The sequence below is a fragment of the Salmo salar genome, chromosome 12 (assembly GCF_965601325.2).
Source record: "Salmo salar chromosome 12, fSalSal1, whole genome shotgun sequence".
Lineage (NCBI taxonomy): Eukaryota > Metazoa > Chordata > Actinopteri > Salmoniformes > Salmonidae > Salmo > Salmo salar.
Genome location: NC_138302.1, coordinates 24,585,655 through 24,612,674, shown reverse-complemented (window position 1 = coordinate 24,612,674; position 27,020 = coordinate 24,585,655). Strand labels below are relative to the sequence as shown.

The 27,020-nt window shown below is 42.5% G+C and overlaps 2 protein-coding genes across 2 annotated transcripts; both read left to right on the top strand.

Moving 5' to 3' along the window:
- The first annotated feature begins 4,212 nt into the window (after nucleotides 1–4,212).
- On the top strand, nucleotides 4,213–12,733 carry LOC106590216 (mitochondrial cardiolipin hydrolase-like). The gene is made up of 4 exons (XM_045692090.2): nucleotides 4,213–4,589; nucleotides 5,030–5,220; nucleotides 8,591–8,820; nucleotides 12,417–12,733. The coding sequence occupies exons 2-4, from the start codon at nucleotides 5,030–5,032 to the stop codon at nucleotides 12,674–12,676; spliced, it is 681 nt and encodes a 226-aa protein (XP_045548046.1). The 5' UTR covers nucleotides 4,213–4,589; the 3' UTR covers nucleotides 12,677–12,733.
- Nucleotides 12,734–14,723: 1,990 nt separating this feature from the next.
- Nucleotides 14,724–26,572, top strand: rab3d (Ras-related protein Rab-3D). The gene is given in 5 exon segments (NM_001140195.1): nucleotides 14,724–14,840; nucleotides 20,919–21,164; nucleotides 24,290–24,408; nucleotides 24,688–24,812; nucleotides 25,218–26,572. Coding segments are annotated over 4 exon segments (675 nt in total). The 5' UTR covers nucleotides 14,724–14,840; the 3' UTR covers nucleotides 25,403–26,572.
- Nucleotides 26,573–27,020: the final 448 nt, after the last annotated feature.

The following is a 27,020-nucleotide window of genomic DNA, read 5'->3' as shown; positions in this document are numbered from 1 at the left end:
GTCTTCATCAGGGTATCATCAAACACTGCGAGATGAGTCATTTATAAAGTGTCAAGAGACACACAGGTGTTTGTAATCATGGCCAAGTATGGCCTAATATCATTGGTAAACTCAAATATTAAAAAAAATGGCATACAAAGAACATACAAAAAGACAAACAAATGGATAGCATACGATCATAGCATTTGTAGTCTAAAATGTATCTAACAAACAATTACAATGGCAAAATCACAATTATCACAAGAATGGCTTCAGATCAAAGTCTATGTTGAGACCGAAGGGTGCAAGGGTCTTTAAATTAAAGATCCAGGCAGCCTCTCGTTTCAACAATAAATTATCAAGGTCACCCCCTCTCCTCGGGAGGGTGACATGTTCGATACCAATATAACGCAGAGACGAAATCGGATGGTTTGCTTCCAAAAAAAACGTTGGTGATTAAATTTTTGCATCTGAGCTCTTAGAGTGTGCGGCTTTCCTTCATTTTCTAGTGTTCTACTCCGCTAGCCAGCACCTCGCCTTTAAAGGTGTGCGTTTCTTTTTTCTAGATTGTTCTGTTACCCAGTTAACAGCACCCTATCGACTAAAAAGCTCTAATACGATGCCGAATGATAATTCTTTTCCTGACACTGGTCACAGACCTAAACAAGATTACTTTGAATATAGCCTAAAAGAGCGTGACAAAATCATTGTTTCGGAGTCCCTTTTTGACATGCCGGGAGGTAATTCTGACCTCTCGAAAGAACTGTTATATTTATCTAAGCGCCAGACGAGAAGCATTTACATATAGTCACTCTTAGTGATTACGTGCGTCAAGGCATTATTCCACGTGGACTCAGGTGGCAAAAAGAGCCATCATTGGGACAGCGCACAGATGATTTCTGTGGGCGCTGGTGTGCCATCCTGAACAAGTGCTCTATTGATTTAATGACATTAATTGTTGACCAGTTGAAAAAGTATTTTAGTGAAATGGATAATACGATTAAAGACAAACGCACAGCTCTACAAATAGCTGTTAATGATGATGGCATATTCAATGAACTGATGAAAACTAACCAAGCGCTCCAAGACAAGCTGTCTACAGAAATAAAGGAACTTAAAATCAAGAAATTCAACCAAGACAAAAAAGATAAGGCCGAGGATAAAGTCTACTTTTGGAGAAACCCTGACAAAGGACGCCCTGCTCCTCTCCATGGCAGACGCAGGAGGGATGACACTTACTTTGATCCACACCCGTCTGACCAACACTCTACAACCAGCGCCTCATCGGCTTCCAGTGGCAGTTTTTTATTCAACGAGAGACTGGGCCAACGGAAGGGCGCAGGTGGCCGCAGGCACGCGCATCGACGAGATGCCGCACCCGACGGGGTAAGAAGAAACGACTATCAGAGGCAGAGGAGACCGTTCACACGGTCCCAGAACCCACGGGACTGAGTGTCTTTAACTTATCAAGCAAGATATTGAGCCCTGCCCATGTCTCTTTGCTTAATAAAGGGTTATCTTTTGTGCCTACAACACAGTGTAACGATTTTGACGTTAAGGTAGACATGTTCAAGTTTTTTAGAAACATCCGTTTAAGGGAATACTTTAGCTCCCCTAATCCTGACACTTCTATTGAACCAGTAGGTTACTTACCTGTACGTACTCCGACTCCTTTTAGAAGCAAGAGTTATTTTGTACCTCCAGCCAATCGCAATCACTCTATCGAGACATATTGCAGACTTGTTGAAAAAGATGTTGCTCATCTCCTTAAGAATAAACAGGACTTCAAATCTTTCCATAATTTATCTAAGGATGAAAAACAAGCTTTGCTTGATTTACAATCCGATACGTCAGTCCTTATTCGTCCTGCTGATAAGGGTGGGTCGGTTGTACTCATGGATAGGACAGCTTATGTAAATGAGTGTCATAGACAACTGCTTGACAACACCTTTTACAAGAAACTCAGAAGTGACCCTACTTCCCAATTTCAGAATACTATCTTTACTGTCCTAGATGGTTATTTAAATTCTGGTCAGATAACTAAAAAAGAATATGACTTTCTGGCCATTCAACACCCTAAAATTGCCACTTTCTATACTTTGCCGAAATTACACAAGAATGTTACAAACCCTCCAGGGCGCCCTATTGTAGCGGGCATTGATGCAGTAACGGCCCCTCTATCTACTTTTGTGGATTTTTTTATTAGACCACTTGCAGAACAGCTCCCCTCCTTTGTAAAGGACACCAGCAGTATGATCTCTATTATTGAATCTCTTGATCCTCTGCCTGAGAACACCTTGTTAGTTACTTTTGATGTTGAGTCGTTATACACAAATATTCCACACGAGGGCGGTATTGAAGCCATGGAACATTTTCTTCTGCAACGTGACCCTAATGAGCTACCTTCCAGTGCCTGCATTGTAACATTGGCTGAAATAGTACTCACACATAACTACTTCATGTTTCTAAATGATTTCTTTATTCAGACGAAGGGTACTGCTATGGGATCCCCCATGGCTCCTAACTATGCTAATTTGTATGTGGGTTACATGGAGAAACAATCCATTTTCAACCCTCTCAAAAATGTTTTCTTGCCTAACATCATTATTTGGAAACGGTATATTGACGATATTTTTGTTCTATGGAGGGGTGATGCAGAACTGCTCCAGGCGTTTTATGCTTTTCTTAACTCCTGTTCTGAACATTTGAGATTTACTATGCAATCTGATACACGTCAAATCAGTTTTCTTGATCTTCTGATCGTGTGTGAAGATAATGTTTTATACACTGATCTTTACAGGAAACCTACTGATCGTAACAGTTTGTTGAGGGCTGATAGTTGTCACCCACTGGCCTTGAAAAATAGTTTGCCCTACAGCCAATTCTGTCGAATCAAAATAATTTGTATTAAACAATCAGATTTCGACAGAAATATGGCTGAGACTCAGGATAAATTCAAGGAGAGGGGGTACAACAATGATCAGATTAATATTGCCATTGAGAAAATTCAAAACAAAACGAGACATGACCTTTTTCAAGGTCAGTCTCGCAAAAAGACGCATTCTTGTGTTCTCACTACCCGCTATTCAAAGTGCTCTGAACAAATTAAAGGAATCGTTCAAACATTGGCACATTCTGAAATATGATGATAGTCTCGTTAATGTGTTTTCTGATCTACCCCTGGTCGTATTCTCGCGGGGAAGAAATCTCAGAGACCAATTGGTACACTCTGATTTACCACCCCAAGATATTCCTGAACAACGTCTATTTGCGCCCATACTGGATGGAAATTACAAGTGTAATGGCTGTGCTCAATGCAATGGCACTTATAAATGTAGATTCTTCAAACACCCCCAAACAGGGAAATATATCCCAATTAAAGGTGTTATTACGTGTTCCACTAAGGCAGTTATTTATCTTATAACTTGTCCTTGTGGTAAAAATTATGTGGGTAAAACAAAGCGTGAATTAAAAGTACGTATCTCAGAGCATCGTAGCACCATTAGGTGCAAAAACTTAACTTACCCAGTTGCGGCCCACTTTTTGGAAGCAAACCATCCGATTTCGTCTCTGCGTTATATTGGTATCGAACATGTCACCCTCCCGAGGAGAGGGGGTGACCTTGATAATTTATTGTTGAAACGAGAGGCTGCCTGGATCTTTAATTTAAAGACCCTTGCTCCCTTCGGTCTCAACATAGACTTTGATCTGAAGCCATTCTTGTGATAATTGTGATTTTGCCATTGTAATTGTTTGTTAGATACATTTTAGACTACAAATGCTATGATCGTATGCTATCCATTTGTTTGTCTTTTTGTATGTTCTTTGTATGCCATTTTTTTTAAATATTTGAGTTTACCAATGATATTAGGCCATACTTGGCCATGATTACAAACACCTGTGTGTCTCTTGACACTTTATAAATGACTCATCTCGCAGTGTTTGATGATACCCTGATGAAGACAGCTTCGCTGTCGAAACGTTGGTGATTAAATTTTTGCATCTGAGCTCTTAGAGTGTGCGGCTTTCCTTCATTTTCTAGCATTCGTCACTGTAATCAAATTATTCTCATCTCCACTAGACACGCCATCTGATTCAAACAGATCATCTACTTCCGCCATTTTTCTTCCTGGGATCACCTTCAGAACCGGAAGTTAACATGAACAAATGTCGTCGTCTTCTTCTTCTTCTTTGTCTTCTTTAGGTTTTATTGGCAAATCGCAACCAACTGACACGTGCGTACACATACACCAACTCTACAGGAGTGTGAATCCTTTCACGACCTATCTATACCAATATATTATTTGAACTAACCCTGCATTTGTAATACAATAAAACTATTCCCTACAAACCTCACTAATCCCATCATCCCCGTCCAACCTCTCCGACCCTGTGAAACAACCTCTCTACATCATACATTTCACAAAATAATAATACATGTTCAACCGCTTCAACAACTGTCCCCTGATTGGTGGAAACGTTGCAACTATCCCGCGAGTTTTAAATTGATTGACAGCTCTTGAGCACTGGTCGACGTTCGTCTTCGTTCGAAGTCCACTCAATGAAAAGTCCATCGTGAAGACAGATGCTCGACGGTGAAAAAAGTCAAGGTAGCTAAAGTGGTTTAAAATAAGAGTTCATTCTAGCGCACAGCATGTATGAACTGAGAAAGTGTGCTTACAAAAATAGCGACTGCATGAAGGTAGCTCAGACTTGCAGAGATAAGATAGCTAGATGGCCCTGACTAATAAACTAATTTAGCTGGCTAACTATCTACTATAGCCTCTGCACCGGGCTGCAGCAGTGGTCCATTATTTGCTAGCGATGTCATTGTCCTTATAAAGCTGGTGAAAACGAGCTCCGTTCACAAGTTAATGGCTGTTTTGCATACCCAACAGACCTCAACTATCATTAGCTGTCAAGACTTCACCCTAGCTAGGCTAATCCTAACCAAGAGCTGAAAGGCAGGGGAAAAGGTGGGAAGGCCTAGTGTATGTAATTTAGCGCTTCCATTCAACATTTTCATGACATCTTCTCCCTCTGCCCACAGATGTCAGTGGTTCAGATGGTGAAGATCGTGGGTCTGGGGGCTGTGGCCCTCACTCTCAGTGTGGAGTGGTTGGACTGGCTCTTCTGTCGCCTCTGGCCCCGTAAAATATCCAGAGGGCCCCTGAAAGAAGTGTTCTTTTTCCCTACAGAGGTCGCCTGCACGGAGCGTCTCTTCACTCCTGACTCACCATTGTAAGTAATAGAATGTGTTCCAAATGGCACCTTTAACCAGGGCCCTGTAGTGGCCTAATAGTGCATACTACTGCCCTAGGGTACCATTTGGGATGCCGGCACAGTCAACATTAACTACTCACCGTCATATTCATTAATAATATATCTATACAATGTCTCTAAGAATGTTGCTGTTTTTTGATAGCCTTTTTGTTGATTTCAGATGTTTTGCTATGGGCTAGGAATAATGATTCAATGAGTGACTACTATACAGTAGATACACCATTCAGTTACTCCTTCTCTCTCTCCCTTTCCTCTCCCTCTTATCCTCCTCTCCTCTGTTCCCATCATCTTCCCCTGTCCCCCATCAAGTCTGTACCCAAACAATTCGAGCTTCTACTTCTAAAAATTAACCTTTCCAGAAACAAGTCTCTCACTGTTGCCGCTTGCTATAGACCTCCCTCTGCCCCAGCTGTGCCCTCGATACCATATGTGAATTGATTGCCCCCCATCTATCTTCTGAGCTCGTGCTACTAGGTGACCTAAACTGGGACATGCTTAACACCCCGGCCATCCTACAATCTAAGCTTGATGCCCTCAATCTCACACAAATTATCAATGAACCTACCAGGTACAACCCCAAATCCGTAAACACGGGCACCCTCATAGATGTCATCCTAACTAACTCGCCCTACAAATACATCTCTGCTGTTTTCAATCAAGATCTCAGCGATCACTGCCTCATTGCCTGCATCCGTAATGGGTCTGCGACCAAACGACCACCCCTCATCACTGTCAAACGCTCCCTAAAACACTTCTGCGAGCAGGCCTTTCTAATCGACCTGGCCGGGGTATCCTGGAATGACATTGACCTCATCCCGTCAGTAGATGATGCCTGGCTATTCTTTAAAAGTGCCTTCCTCACCATCTTAAATAAGCAGGCCCCACTCAAAACATTTAGAACTAGGAATAGATATAGTCCTTGGTTCACTCCAGACCTGTCTGCCCTTGACCAGCACAAAAACATCCTGTGGCGTTCTGCATTAGCATCGAATAGCCCCCGTGATATGCAACTTTTCAGGGAAGTTAGGAACAAATATACACAGGCAGTTAGAAAAGCTAAGGATAGCTTTTTCAAACAGAAATTTGCATCCTGTAGTACTAACTCAAAAAAGTTCTGGGACACTGTAAAGTCCATGGAGAATAAGAGCACCTCCTCCCAGCTACCCACTGCTCTGAGGCTAGGAAACACTTATCACCGATAAATCCACTATAATTAAGAATTTCAATAAGCATTTCTCTACGGCTGGCCATGCTTTCCACCTGGCTACCCCTACCCCAGTCAACTTCCCGGCACCCTCCACAGCAACCCGCCAATGCCCCCACCATTTCTCCTTCATCCAAATCCAGATAGCTGATGTTCTGAAAGAGCTGCAAAATCTGGACCCATACAAATCAGCCGGGCTAGACAATCTGGACCCTCTCTTTCTAAAATTATCTGCCGAAATTGTTGCAACCCCTATTACTAGCCTGTTCAACCTCTCTTTCGTATCGTCTGAGATTCCCAAAGATTGGAAAGCTGCCGCGGTCATCCCCCTCTTCAAAGGGGGTGACACTCTAGACCCAAACTGCTACAGACCTATATCTATCCTACCCTGTCTTTCTAAGGTCTTCGAAAGCCAAGTTAATAAACAGATTACCGACCATTTCGAATCCCACCGTACCTTCTCCACTATGCAATCTGGTTCCAGAGCTGGTCATGGGTGCACCTCAGCCACGCTCAAGATCCTAAACGATATCATAACCGCCATCGATAAGAGACGTTACTGTGCAGCCGTATTCATCGACCTGGCCAAGGCTTTCGACTCTGTCAATCACCACATTCTTATTGGCAGACTCGACAGCCTTGGTTTCTCAAATTATTGCCTCGCCTGGTTTACCAACTACTTCTCTGATAGAGTTCAGTGTGTCAAATCGGAGGGCCTGTTGTCCGGACCTCTGGCAGTCTCTATGGGTGTGCCACAGGGTTCAATTCTCGGGCCGACTCTCTTCTCTGTATACATTAATGATGTTGCTCTTGCTGCTGGGGATTCTCTGATCCACCTCTATGCAGACGACACCATTCTGTATACTTCTGGCCCCTCTTTGAACACTGTGTTAACTAACCTCCAGCTTCAATGCCATACAACTCTCCTTCTGTGGCCTCCAACTGCTCTTAAACGCAAGTAAAACTAAATGCATGCTATTCAATCGATTACTGCCCGCACCTGCTCGCCTGTCCAGCATCACTACTCTGGACGGCTCTAACTTAGGATACGTGGACAATTACAAATCTGGTTAGACTGTAAACTCTCCTTCCAGACTCACATTAAGCATCTCCAATCCAAAATTAAATCTAGAATCGGCTTCCTATATCGCAACAAAGCATCCTTCACTCATGCTGCCAAACATACCCTCGTAAAACTGACCATCCTACCGATCCTATAAAATCTATCTATAAAATAGCCTCCAACATTCTACTCAACAAACTGGATGCAGTCTGTCACGGTGCCATCAGTTTTGTCACCAAAGCCCCATACAATACCCACCATTGCGACCTGTATGCTCTCGTTGGTTGGCCCTCGCTTCATACTCGTCGCCAAACCCACTGGCTACAGGTTATCTACAAGTCTCTGCTAGGTAAAGCCGCGCCTTATCTCAGCTCACTGGTCACCATAGCAGCACCCACTCGTAGCACGCGCTCCAGCAGGTATATCTCACTGGTCACCCCCAAAGCCAATTCCTCCTTTGGTCGTCTCTCCTTCCAGTTCTTTGCTGCCAATGACTGGAACGAACTGCAAAAATCTCTGAAGCTGGAGACTCATATCTCCCTCACTAGCTTTAAGCACCAGCTGTCAGAGCAGCTCACAGATCACTGCACCTGTACATAGCCCATCTGTAAACAGCCCATCTATCTACCTACCTCATCCCCATACTGTATTTATTTATTTATCTTGCTCCTTTGCACCCCAGTATCTCTACTTGCACATTCATCTTCTGCACATCTACCATTCCAGTGTTTAATTGCTATATTGTAATTACTTCTCCACCATGGCCTATTTATTGCCTTAACTTACCTCATTTGCACTCACTGTATATAGACTTTTTGTTTTCTTTTGTTCTACTGTATTATTGACTGTATGTTTTGTTTATTCCATGTGTAACTCTGTGTTGTTGTATGTGTCGAATTGCTTTGCTTTATCTTGGCCAGGTCACAGTTGCAAATGAGAACTTGTTCTCAACTAGCCTACCTGGTTAAATAAAGGTGAAATAAAAATAAATATTTTCCTCTCCCCTTCTTTCTCTTTCCTCCCTCTTTCCCCATCTCCCCCCCTTTCCTCTCAACCCCTAGCCCCTGCCCCTGTCCCTTACCCCACAACGTCAACACCTCCTTCACCCGTCTCCTGAGCCACATCCTGTCTGCCTCCTCCTCCTTGGACCTGTGTGTGTTCGCCTTCACCAACCTGGACCTGAGCCGGGCTGTGCTGGCCCTACACACCAGGGGCATCCCCATCCGTATCCTCACTGACATGGACTACACCCTCATCACCGGCTCCCAGATAGGGGCCATCCGCAGAGCAGGTAGGCTGATGGCAGAGGCCCAATCTTAAAGCAGTTGTTAGAACCTACCACCTATCTATGTACAATCCCCCTATGCACCTACATCACTCATGTGCAAATCAGGTTGGGCCAGGGGTTCCCAAAGTTTTTCACTCAGGCTCCCCTTCTAGCACTGGGGGACATCCCACGCGCCATGTCTATTTCTTTGGGAACAAGCACTGTTCATGACACCAACTGTTCACACCGTGACATGGGCTCGTTGATCTGGACATTTCTGAGTTATAAATAGCTCTCTGAGGTATGCAATGACTAACATGACATGAGGAAAACTGGGGGGGGGGGGGTGATAATGCAGAGTCTGAAGTAGATTGATCTTATTGATCAATCAATTCAGTCAATAAAGTTATTGCTGGAGAGTTATAACTAGATCCCAGAGTGGTTCCTGGTTATAGCCTAATCATAATTCATGTGATTTACAATGTGGTTTATCAAGCTGCTCTGCACTCCAACTTCTTCAGTGTAGTCAGTTACACACTGTCCATGCTCGTAATGCATAGATAGAGAGTGTGTGCATCTCAAATGGCACCCTATTCCCTATATAGTGCACTACTGGTTGAAACTAGTGTAGGGCTGCAAGATATGTGCAGAAAAGCTAATTGTGAATAAAACACGTTTTTATCCAAATACTGTGATTGCTATTTGACATGTGATATAGATCAAACTCTTGGGCGGACTGTTGGAATCGTAGAAATAGAATGATTTATATTAAGAAGAAAAGTGGATAGCAAAATGTTCTTGTTTGGAACAATCGGTTGACTTAATTTGACTTAACAGAACAGCATGCAAACTAAGTGAATCTAACAGCGAGGAAGAGGAACTGCACCGCTTGAGTGACGGGGCAGAGCTTGGTGTGTGTGGGAAGCAGCCGCAAGAGGAGACAAATCACAGAGTAAACTATAAAAACAAACACTACACAAGGCTGAGATGCAAAAATATTGCATGCGATATGGATCTCTAGCGATATGGAAATATTTTGATGTGAATTCGATGAATTGTGCAGACCTACTATATAGAGAATAGGGTGCCATTTGGAACGCATTCAGAGGGATGATAGAATATGTTGCAAGTGTGGTCTGACCCTAGTGGGCTTGCCAGCACAAGCCCGGGCGAGTCAGAAACCTGTGAAACGCACATGGAATTTAGACTTGGGAGCACCAATGCAGCTCTGATAAATACATTGAATAGCACATGGTTACATCTGTATAGTTGTTTCAAGTCATGTGCTCAGGCTGTGGTTAGGCTACATTTGTATCATTTGAGGGGCGCGCATCACAAGCAAAGTCATTTTGTATCAATTTACTTCTCCTGCGAGAACCATTAGCACAGGCAAGTCTAATTGGGCTAGCTGTATCAAAGCCTCTGCCATAGAAACCAATGGATCATGGCTTTGTGTCTGCGGTTGCACAACTTTCACCTACACAATGCAGAAAAATCACTCGTCTCTAGCTCAACCCGTTCAAAACTAAAGACCTATTTTACCACAGCTACACTGAACAAAAATATAAACGCATCATGCAACAATTTCAAAGATTGTACTGAGTTACAGTTCATATAAGGAAATCAGTCAATTGAAATAAATGAATTAGGCCCTAATCTATGGATTTCACATGACTGGGAATACAGATATGTATCTGTTGGTCACAGGTACCTTAAAGAAAGGTAGGGGCATAGATAAAAAAATGTAAACTGTCAGTATCTGGTGTGACCACCATTTGCCTCATGCAGCGCAGCGCAGCACATCTCCTTCACATAGAGTTGATCAGACTGTTGATTGTGGCCTGTGGAATGTTGTCCCACTCCTCTTCAATGGCTGTGCGAAATTGCTGGATATTAACGGGAACTGGAATGTCCTGTCGTACACGTCGATCCAGAGCATCCCAAACATGCTCAATAGGTGACACGTCTGGTGAGTATGCAGGCCATGGAAGAACTGGGAAATGTTCCGCATCCAGGAATTGTGTACAGATCCTTGTGACATGGGGCCGTGCGTTATCATGCTGAAACATGAGGTGATGGTGGCGGATGAATGGCACGACAATGGGCCTCAGTATTTCTGTGTATTCAAATTGTCATCAATAAAATGCAATTGTGTTTGTTGTCTGTTGCTTATGACTGCCCATACCATAACCCCAGCGCCATCATGGGGAACTCTGTTCACAATGTTGACATCAGCAAACCACTCGCACACATGACGCCATACAGGCTTTCTGCCATCAGCCCCGTACAGTTAAAACCGAGATTCATCCTTGAAGAGCACACTTCTCCAGGGTGCCAGTGGCCATTGAAGGTGAGCATTTGTCCACTGAAGTCGGTTACGACGCCGAACTGCAGTCAGGTCAAGACCTTGGTGAGGACGATGAGCACGCAGATGAGCTTCCCTGAGACGGTTTCTGACCATTTTTCTAGACATTCTTTGGTTGTGCAAACCCACAGTTTCATCAGTTGTCAGGGTGACTGGTCTCAGACGATCCCGCAGGTGAAGAAGCTGGATGTGGGGAGGTCCGGGGCTGGCATAGTTACACTTAGTTTGCTGTTGTCAGGCTGGTTGGACGTACTGCCAAATTCTCTAAAACGATGTTAATGGCGGCTTATGGTAGAGAAATGAACATTACATTCTCTGGTAACAGCTCTGGTGGACATTCCAATTGCACGCTCCCTCAATTTGAGACATCTGTGGCATTGTGTTGTGACAAAACTTAACATTTTAGAGTTGCCTTTTATTGTCCCCAGCACAAGGTGCACCTGTGTAATGATTATCATTTTCTTGATATGCCATGCCTGTCAGGTGGATAATGGATGTAAACAAATTTGTGCCAAACATTTTTGAGAAATAAGCATTTTGTGCCTATGAAAAATATCTAGGCTCTTTTATTTCAGCTCATGAAACATGGGACCAGCACTTTACATGTTGCGTTTTATATTTTTTTTTAGTATACATATTTTAGTTCTAGCACGGATTTGCGGGACGCTCTTAAAGGGTTAAATACAGTGCTTGACTTGGGTAGGATCTGAGTACTGGTACCTCAAATGTTCTACTGCTTGAGCTCATGTTCCACTTTATAGAATATATGTTCAAAGTATTGTGGTGCTCCTCCACCTAAATATAAACAGTACCAGCATGCAAAATGAGTACCTGAACCTATTTCAGTCCAAGTCAAGCACTGGGTACATACAAATAAATCATCATGATTAAGGAACTATGAAAATAGTTCAAATAAACCCTATTTAATAAAAAAAATACAGTATAGATCAGTTAGATTGAGGTGATTACTACTAAATACATTAACTGGGACATTTTAGATGTGCTGCAGAATTATTTATCCCATCAAGGTGTGCCACAATTTAAAAAAATTAAAACATTTTAAAAAAAGGTTGGGAACCACGTCCTTAGACAGACAGCTTGTGCCATTCATCATTTTTCTGTTTCTCTCTATTTGGAATCTCTGTGAGGTCCAACTCTGTGGGAGGTGTGACTCCTCCACAATGCACCACAACTGACTGTATTCATAATATAGCATAGCCCCTCTCATCCTGTGTATTCCCCTTCCATTCCCCAGGCATCTGTGTGAGGTGTGACTCCGGCGCCGTCCACATGCACCACAAGTTTGCCGTGGTGGACAGCCGGCGCCTAATTACCGGCTCCCTGAACTGGACCCTGACAGCCATCCAGAGCAACAAGGAGAACATACTGGTCACGGAGGAACCAGACCTAGTCCTGCCCTTCATCACGGAGTTCAAGAGGCTCTGGGATGTCAATGACCCGGCTAGGAGACACCTGCCGTCCATCGCTGAGAAAACTGCTAGTTTAGTACTATAGAGAGACTGACAGAAACAAACATGGCTGAAATGTTTGTATGGTGCAGTAGCTAGTGGTTACTTTTGGTTTACCAACTGCTATGGTGATTATGTCGATTGATTTTTATTTATTTTTATTTTTATTTAAAACAAAATATTTAGTAGTTTTATATTTTCCATTTCTGAGAAACCTGCTAGTTTAGTACTATGGATAGAAAGGTTGTATGGTCCATATCCGGGACAAATTTGTCCAAAATACAAATTGTGTTTACATAAGTGTAGTACATTAGGATTGGGCAGTACTGGTCAAGTACATGATGTATAATTTGGGTAGTTTGCTATCTTGTAGTTTTATATATATTTTTTCAATCTCAGAGAAACCTGCTCATCCACATCTTATCAGAGAAACCAGTTTTCTTCGTCATGTAGATAGACTGAGAGAAACATGGCTTTTATCTGTAGTTTCCTACTTCAGTAGAAGTAATATTTTTGACAGATCAATCGCTGCTTTACACTGGTGTGGGGATGATGTAGAAATGGGTAGTTTGATATTCTGTACTTAAGTTTTTTTTTAATAGTTTTACATTGTTTACATTGAGGTATTGTTATTGTATGACACGATGTTGTATATATTTTAATACAAAGTAATTAGACTTCTGTTCTTTTTTTGTTATATTGCATAACTAAAAGATAGGAATTTGTTTTGTATGTTAAACATATTTAAAATAGGATTTGATTACAGTATTTAGATAAAGAGAGTGAGAATACTTCATGTTAACTCAGTCCATCCTGTGGCTTATCATTAAGAGCCAGACAACTATGCCCAGTCAGAACAATTGCACTGAGAGATAAGTGGTGCATTGCAGTCACGCAGAAGATATTTGTAATGCTTCTCAGAGCACACAGCTCCAATTAAAAACCCACTCATCCACTCTACTGCAATATGGCAGGCCTCCTGCATCTCAATCCCCCAGAAGTTGAGTCCCAAATGACACCATATTCCCTATATAGTGCACTACTTTTGACCACACACCATAGGGCTCTGGTCAAAAGTAGTGCACTATATGTGTAGGGTGCCATTTGGCCTTGTGCCCAGGATCTGTAGCGTACTTCCATTTCTCATGCAGGAAGGAGCATTATTTATATGATCAGTCAGAGCCCTGGGTGGTACAGGCCAGTCAGCTAGACTATACCTTTGATATTTCTCTGTGTCAGCTGGACTGTACTGTATGCTAGACTGTCTTCATCACTTGGCTGTGGGGGGTGGACATTCAGAAGGCTGAATGAAGAATAATGCAGCATTCAGGTGCTAGTCGGAACTTCTCAGTAATACATAAGGCCCTATTCAATTAAAACCGTAATGTGGGTTGGGTATCCTCCACGATAAGATAGAAATACATTCCCACGGTTTAGTTAGTGGTATAAATATGTCAACAGGTGTCTAATACACAGGGTTGCACCATTCTGGTAACTTTCCCAAAATTCCCCGGTTTTAAGGAAATCCTGGTAGGAGTTTTCCAGGATGTCTTATTCCCTCCTAATTCCAGGAATTTCCAACCAGGATTTGTGGAAAACCGGGGAATTTTGGTAAAGACACTGGCATTTTGAAACCCTACTCATATGCCTACATAGCACACTATCGCTGATACTAAAGCTGATTGTGTTTTTCTTTTAACTACGCTGTTCCTTGTATGTATTCTCATCTATATCGATTTAATATTTGAGTAACTGTTGTAGAGGAAAAGGTGGAGAATCTTGTATTTGTTTACCTGGTTGACTATACATTTCCTCTAAACTGTACCAATGTAAACTTTGTTGAACGAGAGGGAGAGAAAAGGAGAAAATAAGAAAGAGAAAATAAGAACACTAACAATACAACAAAAAGCAACAATGTTGAAATGCATAACGCGCACGGCACTCGTTAACTACCTTTGAAGTTCAGCAAACGGGCAACACTACGTACAGAGGTTGTGTGAACGTGGATTCATCGCTGTTCTCTGAGTCGGTGTGTCGGTGACACTGGGTTAATATAGGGAAACTTCCGCAGCCTTCCATATCGCAGAAACCTACGGAGGAGCGAGCATGAGATCCGGGAGTACCGTACAGTAGGCGAGAGAAAAGAAAGACATCGAGTTGGAACGGGAGGAGGGAGTGGACGAAAAAACGATTCACACACTGGATTTGAGGTAAAGAAACCGACAGTATTTTTCAGGAACATTTCTTATGAGGTTTTGTGTTTTGGTTCTTTTCTTATTTTTCATGTTGTACAGCAATGAGATAATGGCCATATGGAAGTCCGGAGATGCATCTCTTTCATGATTGTCAAACTTAAAGTTATGGGTGTTTTTTAAAGATTTTTTTCGCAAACGGCTACAATCAGTTTAGACTAGGACCGCTCGTGTGGTTTTGGGACAGCTGTTGCCTTCTCCATGTAAAAAGCTTTCAGCAAGTGCCTACAACCAGTGTTCTCATTATTTTGTATGCTTTAGGCCTACTATATAGGCCTACTATATCAAAATAGAGTAGACTAGGCCTATGTGTACAGATCTATTACCGTCAATTGTAAATAAAAATAAAAAAATAACGAAAGCTGTTGGCCAACTTGAATTGGGAATTTATTGCCTTACGGTTTACTCTTTGAGCAGGCAGTTCAACGGTTTACATTTTTATATTAGCTTATAGTCTATTGGCCGTACATGCATGAGATTGTAATGTTTGCGTCCCAAATGGCACTCCCTAGTGCACAACTTGAAATAGGGTGCCATTCAGGATATACACTTGGAACAGGGTGCCATTCCGCAGACAACCATACATTGTTTGGGTCATCATACCCGGTTGGGAGGAATTAAAAGCGTCCCACCCATTATCACCTCAAACAAGTGACCTCCTTTTACCTTTTCCATCCACATAAACAAACAAACACACCCCAGCTATGTGGTTCTGATCAGAGGTAGTGCACTCTAGACTAGGGAAAGTAGTGTTTTAGATATGCCCACTATGTACATTGCATCATGTCCTGATAACTTCCTGCCTTCTACCACCACTGTGAGCTCCCTCTTCCTCTGGGTCACGTCACCTACACCTTGTCACATAGAACAATGATTCCAGCCTCAGGTTGAAATATATTGAAATATACTTGTAATGTTCCCAACTGTTACTAGTGGAATATGTAATTTGTACTTAATATACCTCCATTTTAAAGGGCAATGTGTAGTATCTTTGCTTTTGAAGGAGGGTAATATACCTGTGTGGTTTTATGATTGATAAAAAGGCCTACATTAAAATTGAATGCGTTGATATGGGTCAATTCTCCCCATAAAGGCCGCAAACATAGATGCCAACATGAATGCAGTTAGAATTGAGATCTAAGTGCTATTTTGGCAACAGTAACACGCACTGGTTTCTTCTAGTCGTGTTACTGTATTCAGTGTGTGTGTCTGTTGGGTCTCTGTAATGCTTAGTTTTTGTTGGCCAGATTAGTTGTTATGGCCCTGGATGGTTTGTGCTGAGCTGGTTGCCAAGGAAACGGTCTTAATCAGGCAAAGAGCACTGCTCAGCACAGTGTCCCTCATATGCTCCAGGCCAGGAGAGATGGAGGAGAGCTAGAGAGAGAAGTGGACATTCTACTGTAATTTCCATGTAAAAGGTCCCATGAGCATCAACATGTGAAGTTTATAGGAGCATGTCAAATTGGGTTCCCGAGTCAGTCTATATTTTTGAGGAGTTGAGGCATATACATGGCCTGGAGGACACCGAGGTCCGGATCTTTATTTGAAATGGTTTTTTTTGGAACTCAGTCGACGTCTTTACTTACTGTTGAGAGAGAGAATACAAAAAGTGCAATTTCCAAACTTGGTTGCAGCAGATTTCCATTTTCCACTCACTGACAGTCACTCAATTAACTCATGTTTGTAAAACAAAATGTAGATTGGTAAGTTAGTCTAGCCAGCTATCTAAACTTGTAGTAATCATGGCCGAATTACCGACCCGGCACGTGCCCTGGGGTCCTGACCTCCAGGGGGCAACCATTGATTTTGTTAGTCACTTTCACTAGTTTCATATTAACCTTGCATAAGTCATGGCAAAAAAGTAATGGTAGAATTGCAGAAAATTTGCTTTAAAACAGTGACAATGTATCCCCACCCCTTAGCAAAATGTTTAGAATTGCAGGAAATGTTCTGTAAAACTGCACAAAAAAGATGGTTCTGTAAAGCAAACTTATTTGTTTACCTTTTGTTAACAAAATACTTTTTCTGCTAACAGATCCCTCAGTATGTAGTAAATTATGTTTTATAATCCTGGTGCTGAGTTAATGCGTAGCAGCTAATTGTATAGCTAATAGGCTATGTGTTTGTAGATCGAATGCGGTGAATGAAGCTACAGTGAAGCATGACAATGAGCCTCAGGATCTCGTCACAGTATCTCTGTGCATTCAAATTGCCATCAATAAAATGCATTTGTGTTCATTGTCCGTAGCTTATGCCTGTCCGTATCATAATGGGCGGCAGGTAGCATAGTGGTTAGAGCGTTGGACTAGTAACCGAAAGGTTGCAAAATCTAATCCCCGAGCTGACAAGGTAAAAATCTGTCGTTCTGCCCCTGAACAAGGCAGTTAACCCACTGTTTCCTGGTAGGCCGTCATTGAAATAAGAATTTGTTCTTAACTGACTTGCCTGGTAAAATAAAATGGCACTCTGTTTACAACGTTGACATCAGCAAACTGCTCTCCCACATGACGCCATACATGTGGTCTGCGGTTGTAAGGCCGGTTGGATGTACTGACAAATTCTCTAAGAGTACGTTGGAGGTGGCTTATGGTAGAGAAATCAACATTCAATTCTCTGGTCAACACATCTGGTGGATATTCCTGCAGTCAGCATGCCAATTGCACACCACATCAACTTGAGACATCTGTGGCATTGTGTTGTGTGACACTACTGCACATTTTAGTGACCTTTTATTGTCCCCCAGCACAAGGTGCACCTGTGTAATGATCATGCCGTTTTAATCAGCTTTTTGATATGCCACAGCTGTCAGGTGGATGGATTATCTTGGCAAAGGAGACATGCTCACTAACAAGGATGTAAATAAATTTGTGCACTACATTTGAGAGAAATAAGCTTTTTGTGCGTTTGAACAATTTTCTTGGATCATTTATTTCAGCTCATGAAACATGGGACCGACACTACATTTTGCGTTTAGATTTTTGTTCAGCGTATATTTAGTTTGTAAACTCTAAGTTTAAGAAACATTGCCCTTTGCCTTAATTCCGTTACCAAAAACCCACTTATCTTTAAGATATTTTCTAATGTCTCTCCCTCATTAGGAGGGAGGATAATGAATGTTCACAAAAGTAACAAGTGAAGGTATACCAATCAATTAGTGTTTTTACTGATATCAATTTTGTTTGTAAAACTCAATTCCATTACCAAATCTGGAATTGGCTACAATGGGGGGAAATATAGTATTCACAAACTAGTTGGGTTCACAAGTTTTCACAGCAGAGTACAGTAAAGAAAAGTAGAGTTCGGTACAGTGAAGAAATAGTAGATCAGACTAGAGTTGAGTACACTAATGTACTGAACTCTATTCTGCTGTACTGTACTGAACTGTACTCTACTCTACTGTGCTTTACTTTGATGTCCAAACTTGTGAACCATAGATGTCTATGATTTGGTCCGGACCAACCAAATTTGCTGCTGTTTGGGGACAGAGCTCATTAAAATAATAGCCAGTGTGTAGGATAATACCCAAGGAGGATATTTCATATGTATACCTAAGATACATCACCATGAAGAGAATGACATTCATATCCATGATTATCCATTTCTGTGTAGTACATATCAGAGACCCATGATAATTCTGTTACCAGGATGTAAGTAGACTTCACTTACTGTAGTTCAATAACCAAAATATATATATTTCTCAAGTCAATGTGTCATGTTATCACTGACACCCCATTCTTTCTGCAGACATTGTTGAATCTTTATTCAGAGCAGATATTTAGAAAACGTGGACACACATAAAACTATTCTGTTACCAAACTTTGCATCTGCACAGTTCTTCCAGTGAATGTGTTTTTGCAAAATATTCAGTCTTCTATTATTAAAAGTAGTCCTTGTGCATAGAGTTGTATGGTTTGTTAAACTTTGAAATCAATGGTTTTTGTTTGGCATACATTTTAAGTGTAATTCCGTTACTGTGGAATTACCCCAGGCTTTTTATTCATACTGCAGGACAGGACTATAGCAAAGAGAGGGATGGATGGAGGAGAGGACAGGATACTCTGGCTTTTATTCATGATGCAGGAAAATGGAGAGGGCGAGTGAGAGTTATGGAGGAAACCTGCTGACTCACAACATTGTCATAAATTCACCCTGATCATCACATAGTCGGGTCCAATGACTGACCAAATATTGAATAGTTTCATAAAGTAGAGTTGAAGTCGGAAGGTTACATACACCTTAGCCAAATACATTTAAAACTCAGTTTTTCACAATTCTTGACATTTAATCCTAGTAAAAATTCCCTGTTTTAGGTCAGTTAGGATCACCACTTTATTTTAAGAATGTGAAATGTCAGAATAATAGTAGAGTGATTTATTACAGCTTTTATTTCTTTCATCACATTCCCAGTGGGTCAAAAGTTTACATACACTCAATTAGTATTTGGTAGCATTGCCTTTAACTTGTTTAACTTGGGTCAAACGTTTCGGGTAGCCTTCCACAAGCTTCGCACAATAAGTTGGGTGAAGTTTGGCCCATTCCTCCTGACAGAGCTGGTGTAACGGAGTCAGATTTGTAGGCCTCCTTGCTCTCACACACTTTTTCAGTTCTGCCCACAAATTTTCTATAGGATTGAGGTCCGGGCTTTGTGATGACCACTCCAATACCTTGACTTTGTTGTCCTTAAGCCATTTTGCCACAACTTTGGAAGTATGCTTGGGGTCATTGTCCATTTGGAAGACCCATTTGCGACCAAGCTTTAATTTCCTGACTGATGTCTTGAGATGTTGCTTCAATATATCCACATAATTGTCCTTACTCATGATGCCATCTATTTTGTGAAGTGCACCAGTCCCTCCTGCAGCAAAGCACCCCCAAAACATGATGCTGCCACCCCCTTGCTTCACGATTGGGATGGTGTTCTTCGGCTTGCAAGCCTCCCCCTTTTTCCTCCAAACATAATGATGGTCATTATGGCCAAACAGTTCTATTTTTGTTTCATCAGACAAGAGGACATTTCTCCAAAAAGTACGATCTTTGTCCCCATAGTCTGGCTTTTTTATGGCGGTTTTGGAGCAGTGGTGTCTTCCTTGCTGAGTGGTCTTTCAGGTTATGTCGATATAGGACTCGTTTTACTGTGCATATAGATACTTTTGTACCTGTTTCTTCCAGCATCTTTGCTGTTGTTCTGGGATTGATTTGCACTTTTCGCACCAAAGTACGTTCATCTCTAGGAGACAGAACGCGTCTCCTTCCTGAGCGGTATGACGGCTGCGTGGTCCCATGGTGTTTATACTTGCGCACTATTGTTTGTACAGATTAACGTGGTACCTTCAGGCATTTGGAAATTGCTCCCAAGGATGAACCAGACTTGTGGAGGTCTACAATTTCTTTCTGAGGTCTTGGCTGAGTTCTTTTGATTTTCCCATGATGTCAAGCAAAGAGGCACTGAGTTTGAGGGTAGGCCTTGAAATGCATCCACAGGTACACCTCCAATTGACTCAAATGATCTCAAATGATGTCAATGAGCCTATCAGAAGCTTCTAAAGCCTTGATATCATTTTCTGGAATTTTCCAAGCTGTTTAAAGGCACAGTCAACTTCATGTATTTAAACTTCTGACCCACTGGAATTGTGATACAGTGAATTATAAATGAAATAATCTGTCTGTATACAATTGTTAAAAAAATTACTTGTCATGCACAAAGTAGATGTCCTAACCGACTTGCCAAAACTATAGTTTGTTAACAAGACATTTGTGGAGTGGTTGAAAAACAAGTTTTAATGACTCCAACCTAAGTGTATGTAAACTTCCGACTTCAACTGTATGTGGGCAATGTGAGGCCTAAACAATATGACCATTTGAAATTGCACAACTCAGTTGGCCTCTGGGACACCATAATCAGAACGTTCTTTAACTGGTCGTTTGGTACAGGACCGTTTCCGTGGCATTAAACGTTATAACAGTGTGTGTCGTACTGAACGCACCCCTGGTCTAGGAGTTGCACTGCTTCAACTGTTTCCTCCTCTCTGCTCCTAGATGGCGCTGGCGAGCGACCCCGGTGCCGGCCAGCAGCAGACCCAGGCCCAGAAGGATGCCGCGGACCAGAACTTTGACTATATGTTCAAGCTGCTGATCATCGGCAACAGCAGCGTGGGGAAGACCAGCTTACTCTTCCGCTACGCTGATGACTCCTTTACCTCTGCCTTCGTCTCCACTGTGGGCATCGACTTCAAGGTTAAGACGGTCTACCGCAACGAAAAGAGGGTCAAGCTACAGATCTGGGTAAGATGGGGTTTGATTTTGATTCATTAGGATCCCCATTAGCCGACTCCAATGGCGACAGCAGGTCTTACTGGAAAAAGACAATACTTTACAAAATATATACATTTAAAAACGTTAACATGTAGTGTGTGTGCGCATCTATCAGTTCCACAGACATGTCAAAACATACACACAACAAGTAGGTCACATGGGGGAGAGGCGTTGTGTCGTGAGGTGTTGCTTTATTTGTTTTTGAAACCAGGTTTGCTGTTCACTTGCACTATATGAGACAGGAGTTTCATGCACTCTTGGCTCTGTATAATACTGTACGTTTTCATGAATTTATTCTGGACCTTGGGACTGTGAAAAGACCCCTGGTGGCATGTATGCTGGGGTAAGTGTGTGTCAGTGCTGTGTGTAAGCTGACTAGGAAAACTATTTGGAATTTCCAACACATTCATTTTTCTTATAAAAACACTAAGTGATGTAGTCAGTCTCTCCTCAACTCTTAACCAAGAGAGACTGGCATGCATCGTATTTCTATTAGCCCTCTGATTACAATGAAGAGCAAAACGTGTCGCTCTGTTCTGGACCAGCTGCAGCTTAACTAGGTCTTTCCTTGCAGCACTCGACCACATGACTGGACAATAATCAAAAAAGCACAGCGTCTCTTTATTACGGACTGACCTCTCCCCATCTTTACAACCATTGAATCTAGATGTTTTGACCATGACCGTTTACAATCTAAGGTAACACCAAGTAATTTTGTCTCTTCAACTTGTTCAAAAGCCAGATTCAGCTGAGGTCTAGAACTTAGGTAATGATTTGTACCAAATACGATGCTCTTAGTTTTAGAGATGTTCAGGACCAGTTTATTACTGGCTACCCAATCCACAACTGACTGCCACTCTTTAAGGCTTTCTGTGACTTTATTGGCTGTGGTTGCTGACATGTATATGGTTGAATCATCAGCATACATGGACACTCAGGCTTTGTTTAGTGCCAGTACAGGTCATTAGTAAAAATAGAAAAGAGTGGAGGGCCTAGAGAGCTGCCCTTCGGTACACCACACTTGACATGTTTGACATTAGAGAAGCTTCCATTAAAGAAAACCCCCTCAGTTCAATTATATAGATTTCAGAGTTGAGGTTGAAAAGCCATACGTTTTCTCAACAAAGGTTATGGTTAATAATATCAAAGGCTGCGCTGAAAACAGTATAACGCCCACAATCTTCTTTCAGTCATTTGTGTCAGTGCAGTACATGTTGAGTGCCCTTCTCTATGTAAGCATGCTGAAAGTCTGTTAATTTGTTTATAGAGAAATAGCATTGTATTTGGTCAAACATGTTTTTTTCCCCAACAGTTTCCTAAGAGCTGGCAGCAAGCTGGCAGCAAGGGGGTCAAAGGTTATAGGGAAGGGGTGTCAAACTTGAGGGAGGGTATGTGTATGTGTGAGGATTCTTGTGCACATTCTTGTTCGTTAATGTGCCTTTTTGCCTGCTATGTTCGCCTGGCTTGTTATGTTCGCCTGGCTTGTTTTACCAGCCAACTCAGAACAAGGGAGGAAGGAGAGGAAGTTTTTGCTAATAACAACATTCCTTCTCAGAATTTCTTTTTACCCTTAAGTTCCAGCAGGCTGCTCTCTCTGATGGTATGCTGAGTGAGCAGGATGTTTGTCCACTGAAATAACAGCTATACAGATTAGAGGGGCCCACAGTTGCTTGAAACATGGTGCCTGTTTACTGTATTATGTACAGTATCTGAATTGGCACCCTATTCCCTCAGGGCCCATGTAGTGCACTATATGGGGAATAGGGTGCCATTTTGGACGCAGACTGTGGCTGGACTATATCTCTCACACTCGATGTTAACCACACTTGACGTTGAACATCATCCCTTGACGTCCACTTCATAAAAGATGCAGAAGGCTGTGCTGCTCTCTCTGCTTTCTAATATGCTTACAGTGCAATCTGACACCCAATACATTTTAGTCATTTAGCAGACTCTCTTATCCAGAGCGACTTATAGGAGGAACTAGGGTTAAGTACATTTTTCACCTAGTCAGCTCAGGGATTCAAACCAGCAAGCTTTCGGTTACTGGCCCAACGTTCTTGACTGCTAGGCTACTTGCTGCCCTATACATGTCTTTTACAATATTACTCTCTGTCAGATAGGATTCTCACAAGAAGAAGATTAGGTCTGCGTCCCAAATGGCACCCTATTACCTATATAGTGGCCTACTTTTGACAAAGTAGTGCACTGTGTAGGTATAGGGAAAAGGGTGCCTAGACGATTCTCTTACAGTAGCTTACTCACTACTACACTAAACTACTGGTCATATCTTTATGACCGCTGATATGTTGCTTTCTAGATAAACCATCCACATTAGCGGTGTGGTGTTATTGCTAGTGGCCTGACCAGGAACAACTTCCAGGTCCTAGTTACAGCTACTATAACTAGGGCCCAGAGTGTTTCCTGCTCAGGATGGAATAACTCCTTGCCCCATAGTTGTGGGTTCTGTTAGTCAGACCAAGTTTACAGTATGCTGCATTGGTGCCATTGTATCCTGGTGTACATAGAGGGTGTGGAACCATGAGCGCTGCCTTTACATGGATTTCCCTCTGCTCTGCTGTGCTTATGGGTTAATCATTGTCTTCTTTCCTTGTGCTGAGTAGGCTACAGTTAACCCCTAATACTCCCCCACTACTCACATAAGGTATGGTACCATGTGTCTGTGTGATGGATGGCCCTCATGGCTTTTGCTGGGCTGGGGCAATGTGAACCCCCATAGAAATACCAGAACGGGTGTCCTTGTTTCAAGTCAATGAGGTCATAATGTGTGATTTTAATTCCTTAAGTTATTCTATTTCCATCTGGAAGGTGCTTCTCCATCGCTGCAGGGCCTGCAGTGTGTGGGCTGCAGGGCCTGCAGTGTGTGGGCTGCAGGGCCTGCAGTGTGTTGGTTGACTGTTTCTGTATGCTAGGTGAACCATGAGGGCTACTAGGCTGTCTGTTGCTACAGTAAGCCTGGGCCTATTGTGTTTTGAAACTGGAGGCGTCCATTTAAGCTGTGCTGTGTGTATTTATATAAGTGGAGGGATAGACGACATGGTACTAACTCTTTAAAACAACTGTGTGTGTGACAGGACACGGCAGGCCAGGAGCGTTACAGAACCATCACCACAGCCTACTACAGAGGCGCCATGGGCTTCCTGCTCATGTATGACATCACCAACCAGGACTCCTTCTACGCTGTGCAGGACTGGTGGGTCATATCCCCTTCTGGGATCAATAAAGTTTATTCAATTTGACACAGACATTCACACTAACTCTCACAGTGTGTGTGTGCACAGGACTGGTGGGTACAGTACTCCCATGGGGCTCTGCTTTCTCCCTTACCTGTTGTTAGAAAATCGTGTTAAGTCATGAAACAGCTGGAATGCAAGGGTTTTCCAGCACTATTTACCTCTGAGGTTATATACAGTAACAGATACATACTATTGTTATGAAAGTCGTACATTGATTGTCGTTGTCCGTTCTCCAGGGCGACCCAGATCAAAACGTACTCGTGGGACAATGCCCAGGTGATCCTGGTGGGGAACAAGGCTGACCTGGAGGACGACAGGCTGGTACCAGCGGAGGACGGTCAGAGACTGGCTGACGAACTGGGTAGGAGAGAATATACACACACACACACACACACACACACACACACACACACACACACACACATGCTGTCTGCCGCTCGCTCGCTCGCTCTCTCTCTTTCTGAGGACGGACAGAGACTGGGTGGCAGAGACACACACACACACACACATATATATATATATATATATATATGTGTGTGTGTGTGTGTGTGTGTATATATATATATATACTCATCTGTCTCTCGCAACCTTAAAAGACAGACTAACATTGTATATATACACAGTACACACACAGAAAATAAACTAATACTGTATCTGAATACTTCAACATATACACTCAGAGAACACAAAACAAGGCAGTCTTTTGCTAGGCTTGATGCTTCTAGTAATCCTTTGTTTCCCTGTTCTCCTCCCTCTCTTTCTTCAGGGTTCCAGTTCTTCGAGGCCAGTGCCAAAGACAACATCAACGTGAAGCAGGTGTTCGAGCGTCTCGTCGACGTCATCTGCGAGAAGATGAGTGAGAGCGTGAATGGGGAGCCCAGCCCATTGGCCAATCACAAGGGCCCCAGCCTACAGGACACGCCCCCAGACAAGGGTGGCTGCTCCTGCTGATAATGCCTTAAACATACATACGGTATACATGCTCGTGTGCACACACACACACACTGAAAACATGTAATACACAACCACTCCCACACACGCTCATTGACTTGCCAGAAATCTGGCGTTGTGAATGTACTTTTTGGTTTTGTATAACATTGTTGCTACTATCCCTATTACCGACCTGTTCCCCAGTCTCTTGCACTCACTTTGCTTCTAAAAACCGATTTCACATCAGTCCTTTCGTTTAGAATGAGTTGATGGAATGTATTTAGCTATAGGATAAGCTTCCCAGAGTAGGGTGAAGTTGCCCTTAGACGCTGATCTTGGGTCAGTTTTACATTTCCCCCACTAATGGTTAGGATTGGGGAGGGTAAGCTGATCCTAGATCTGTACCTAGGGGAGACTTCATCTGGGAACCTTCCCACAACCCAAGCCTAGCCTGAGAACCATTGTTCAGTGCTGTAGTTCAGATTGTTTGATTGTGTCTGGATCATACTGCCCCCATGTGGATGTTGAATGTTACTGCAGCAATAATGGAAGCACCCTCTAATAGTGTCAATAGCTCAGGTGGGTCTGCTTAACGTCAACGACAATGTAGGGCCCTGAGTTTCTCCTGGCTGCGTGGTGGAAGAACTCAAAGCCATATACTAAGGGAGCGTCTAGAGGGCTGGCTTATGAGGCTATTGCTTAGGAATGTTCATCTGTAGCCTATACACTGTAAAACCAAAATGTCAGGTCAACTATGACTGACCAACTTGCCAAAGTTCTCGATTCAACTAATGTTGGGAGTCAATTCAATTTCAATGCAGTCAATTCAGGAACTGAACTGAAATTCCAATTTTATTCTCATGGAGTAGCGTTGAGGAGAATTTAGAATTACTCCCTGCATTGGCTGAATTGAAAAGGAATTGACCCCCAACCGTGCTGGACCTTCCTGCCCTGCACTGTCCCACTAACTACTGGAACTGAATGAGCTATTAGATTCTACATCAGACATTGAATGGAAAAGCTCCTTACAATAGTTGTGTATGGTCTGATTGTGTTTTATAGGTTCATGTTTTAGTGCTCAGGTCAAATGTAAAAGTCATAGCATGATTTTGTTTGATTAATTTCAGTTAATGACTGTCTGCTCGATCCCCTCGAATGAACAAAATAAAAAATGTAATTTCATGAAGTCCAGTCAGGTGTAGATCTCCTTCTTTCATCCCAAAATATCTTCATTTGCCTACGTTCAATTACAGTAACTGCTTAGTAACATGTAGTGACTTCCTCATTCAATGGTTCAGTCGTAGAAACGGCTTCTAATGACTGTATACTGTAAGGTGAGTGCTATGAACTCCCATGTCAGTCAACATGTACGAATACATTTCCTTGGGAATTTCTTTGAGTGTGTTGGAGTACAGTTTACTTGTTGCCATTGTTTGCGGTCATTTGACGTCTACCTTAGACATCATCTAAATGTATCTTATCTCCAGATGTTCCATTCAGAAAAGGGATAAGAGGAGAGTTGAATGGCACCCGGTCAAAGGTAGTGCACCACATAGGGAATAGGGTGCCATTTGGGTTGTTGGCAAAAAAAATGTACAGCAGTGCTTATTGGACTTAGCGACAGGTCAGAACACTTGGC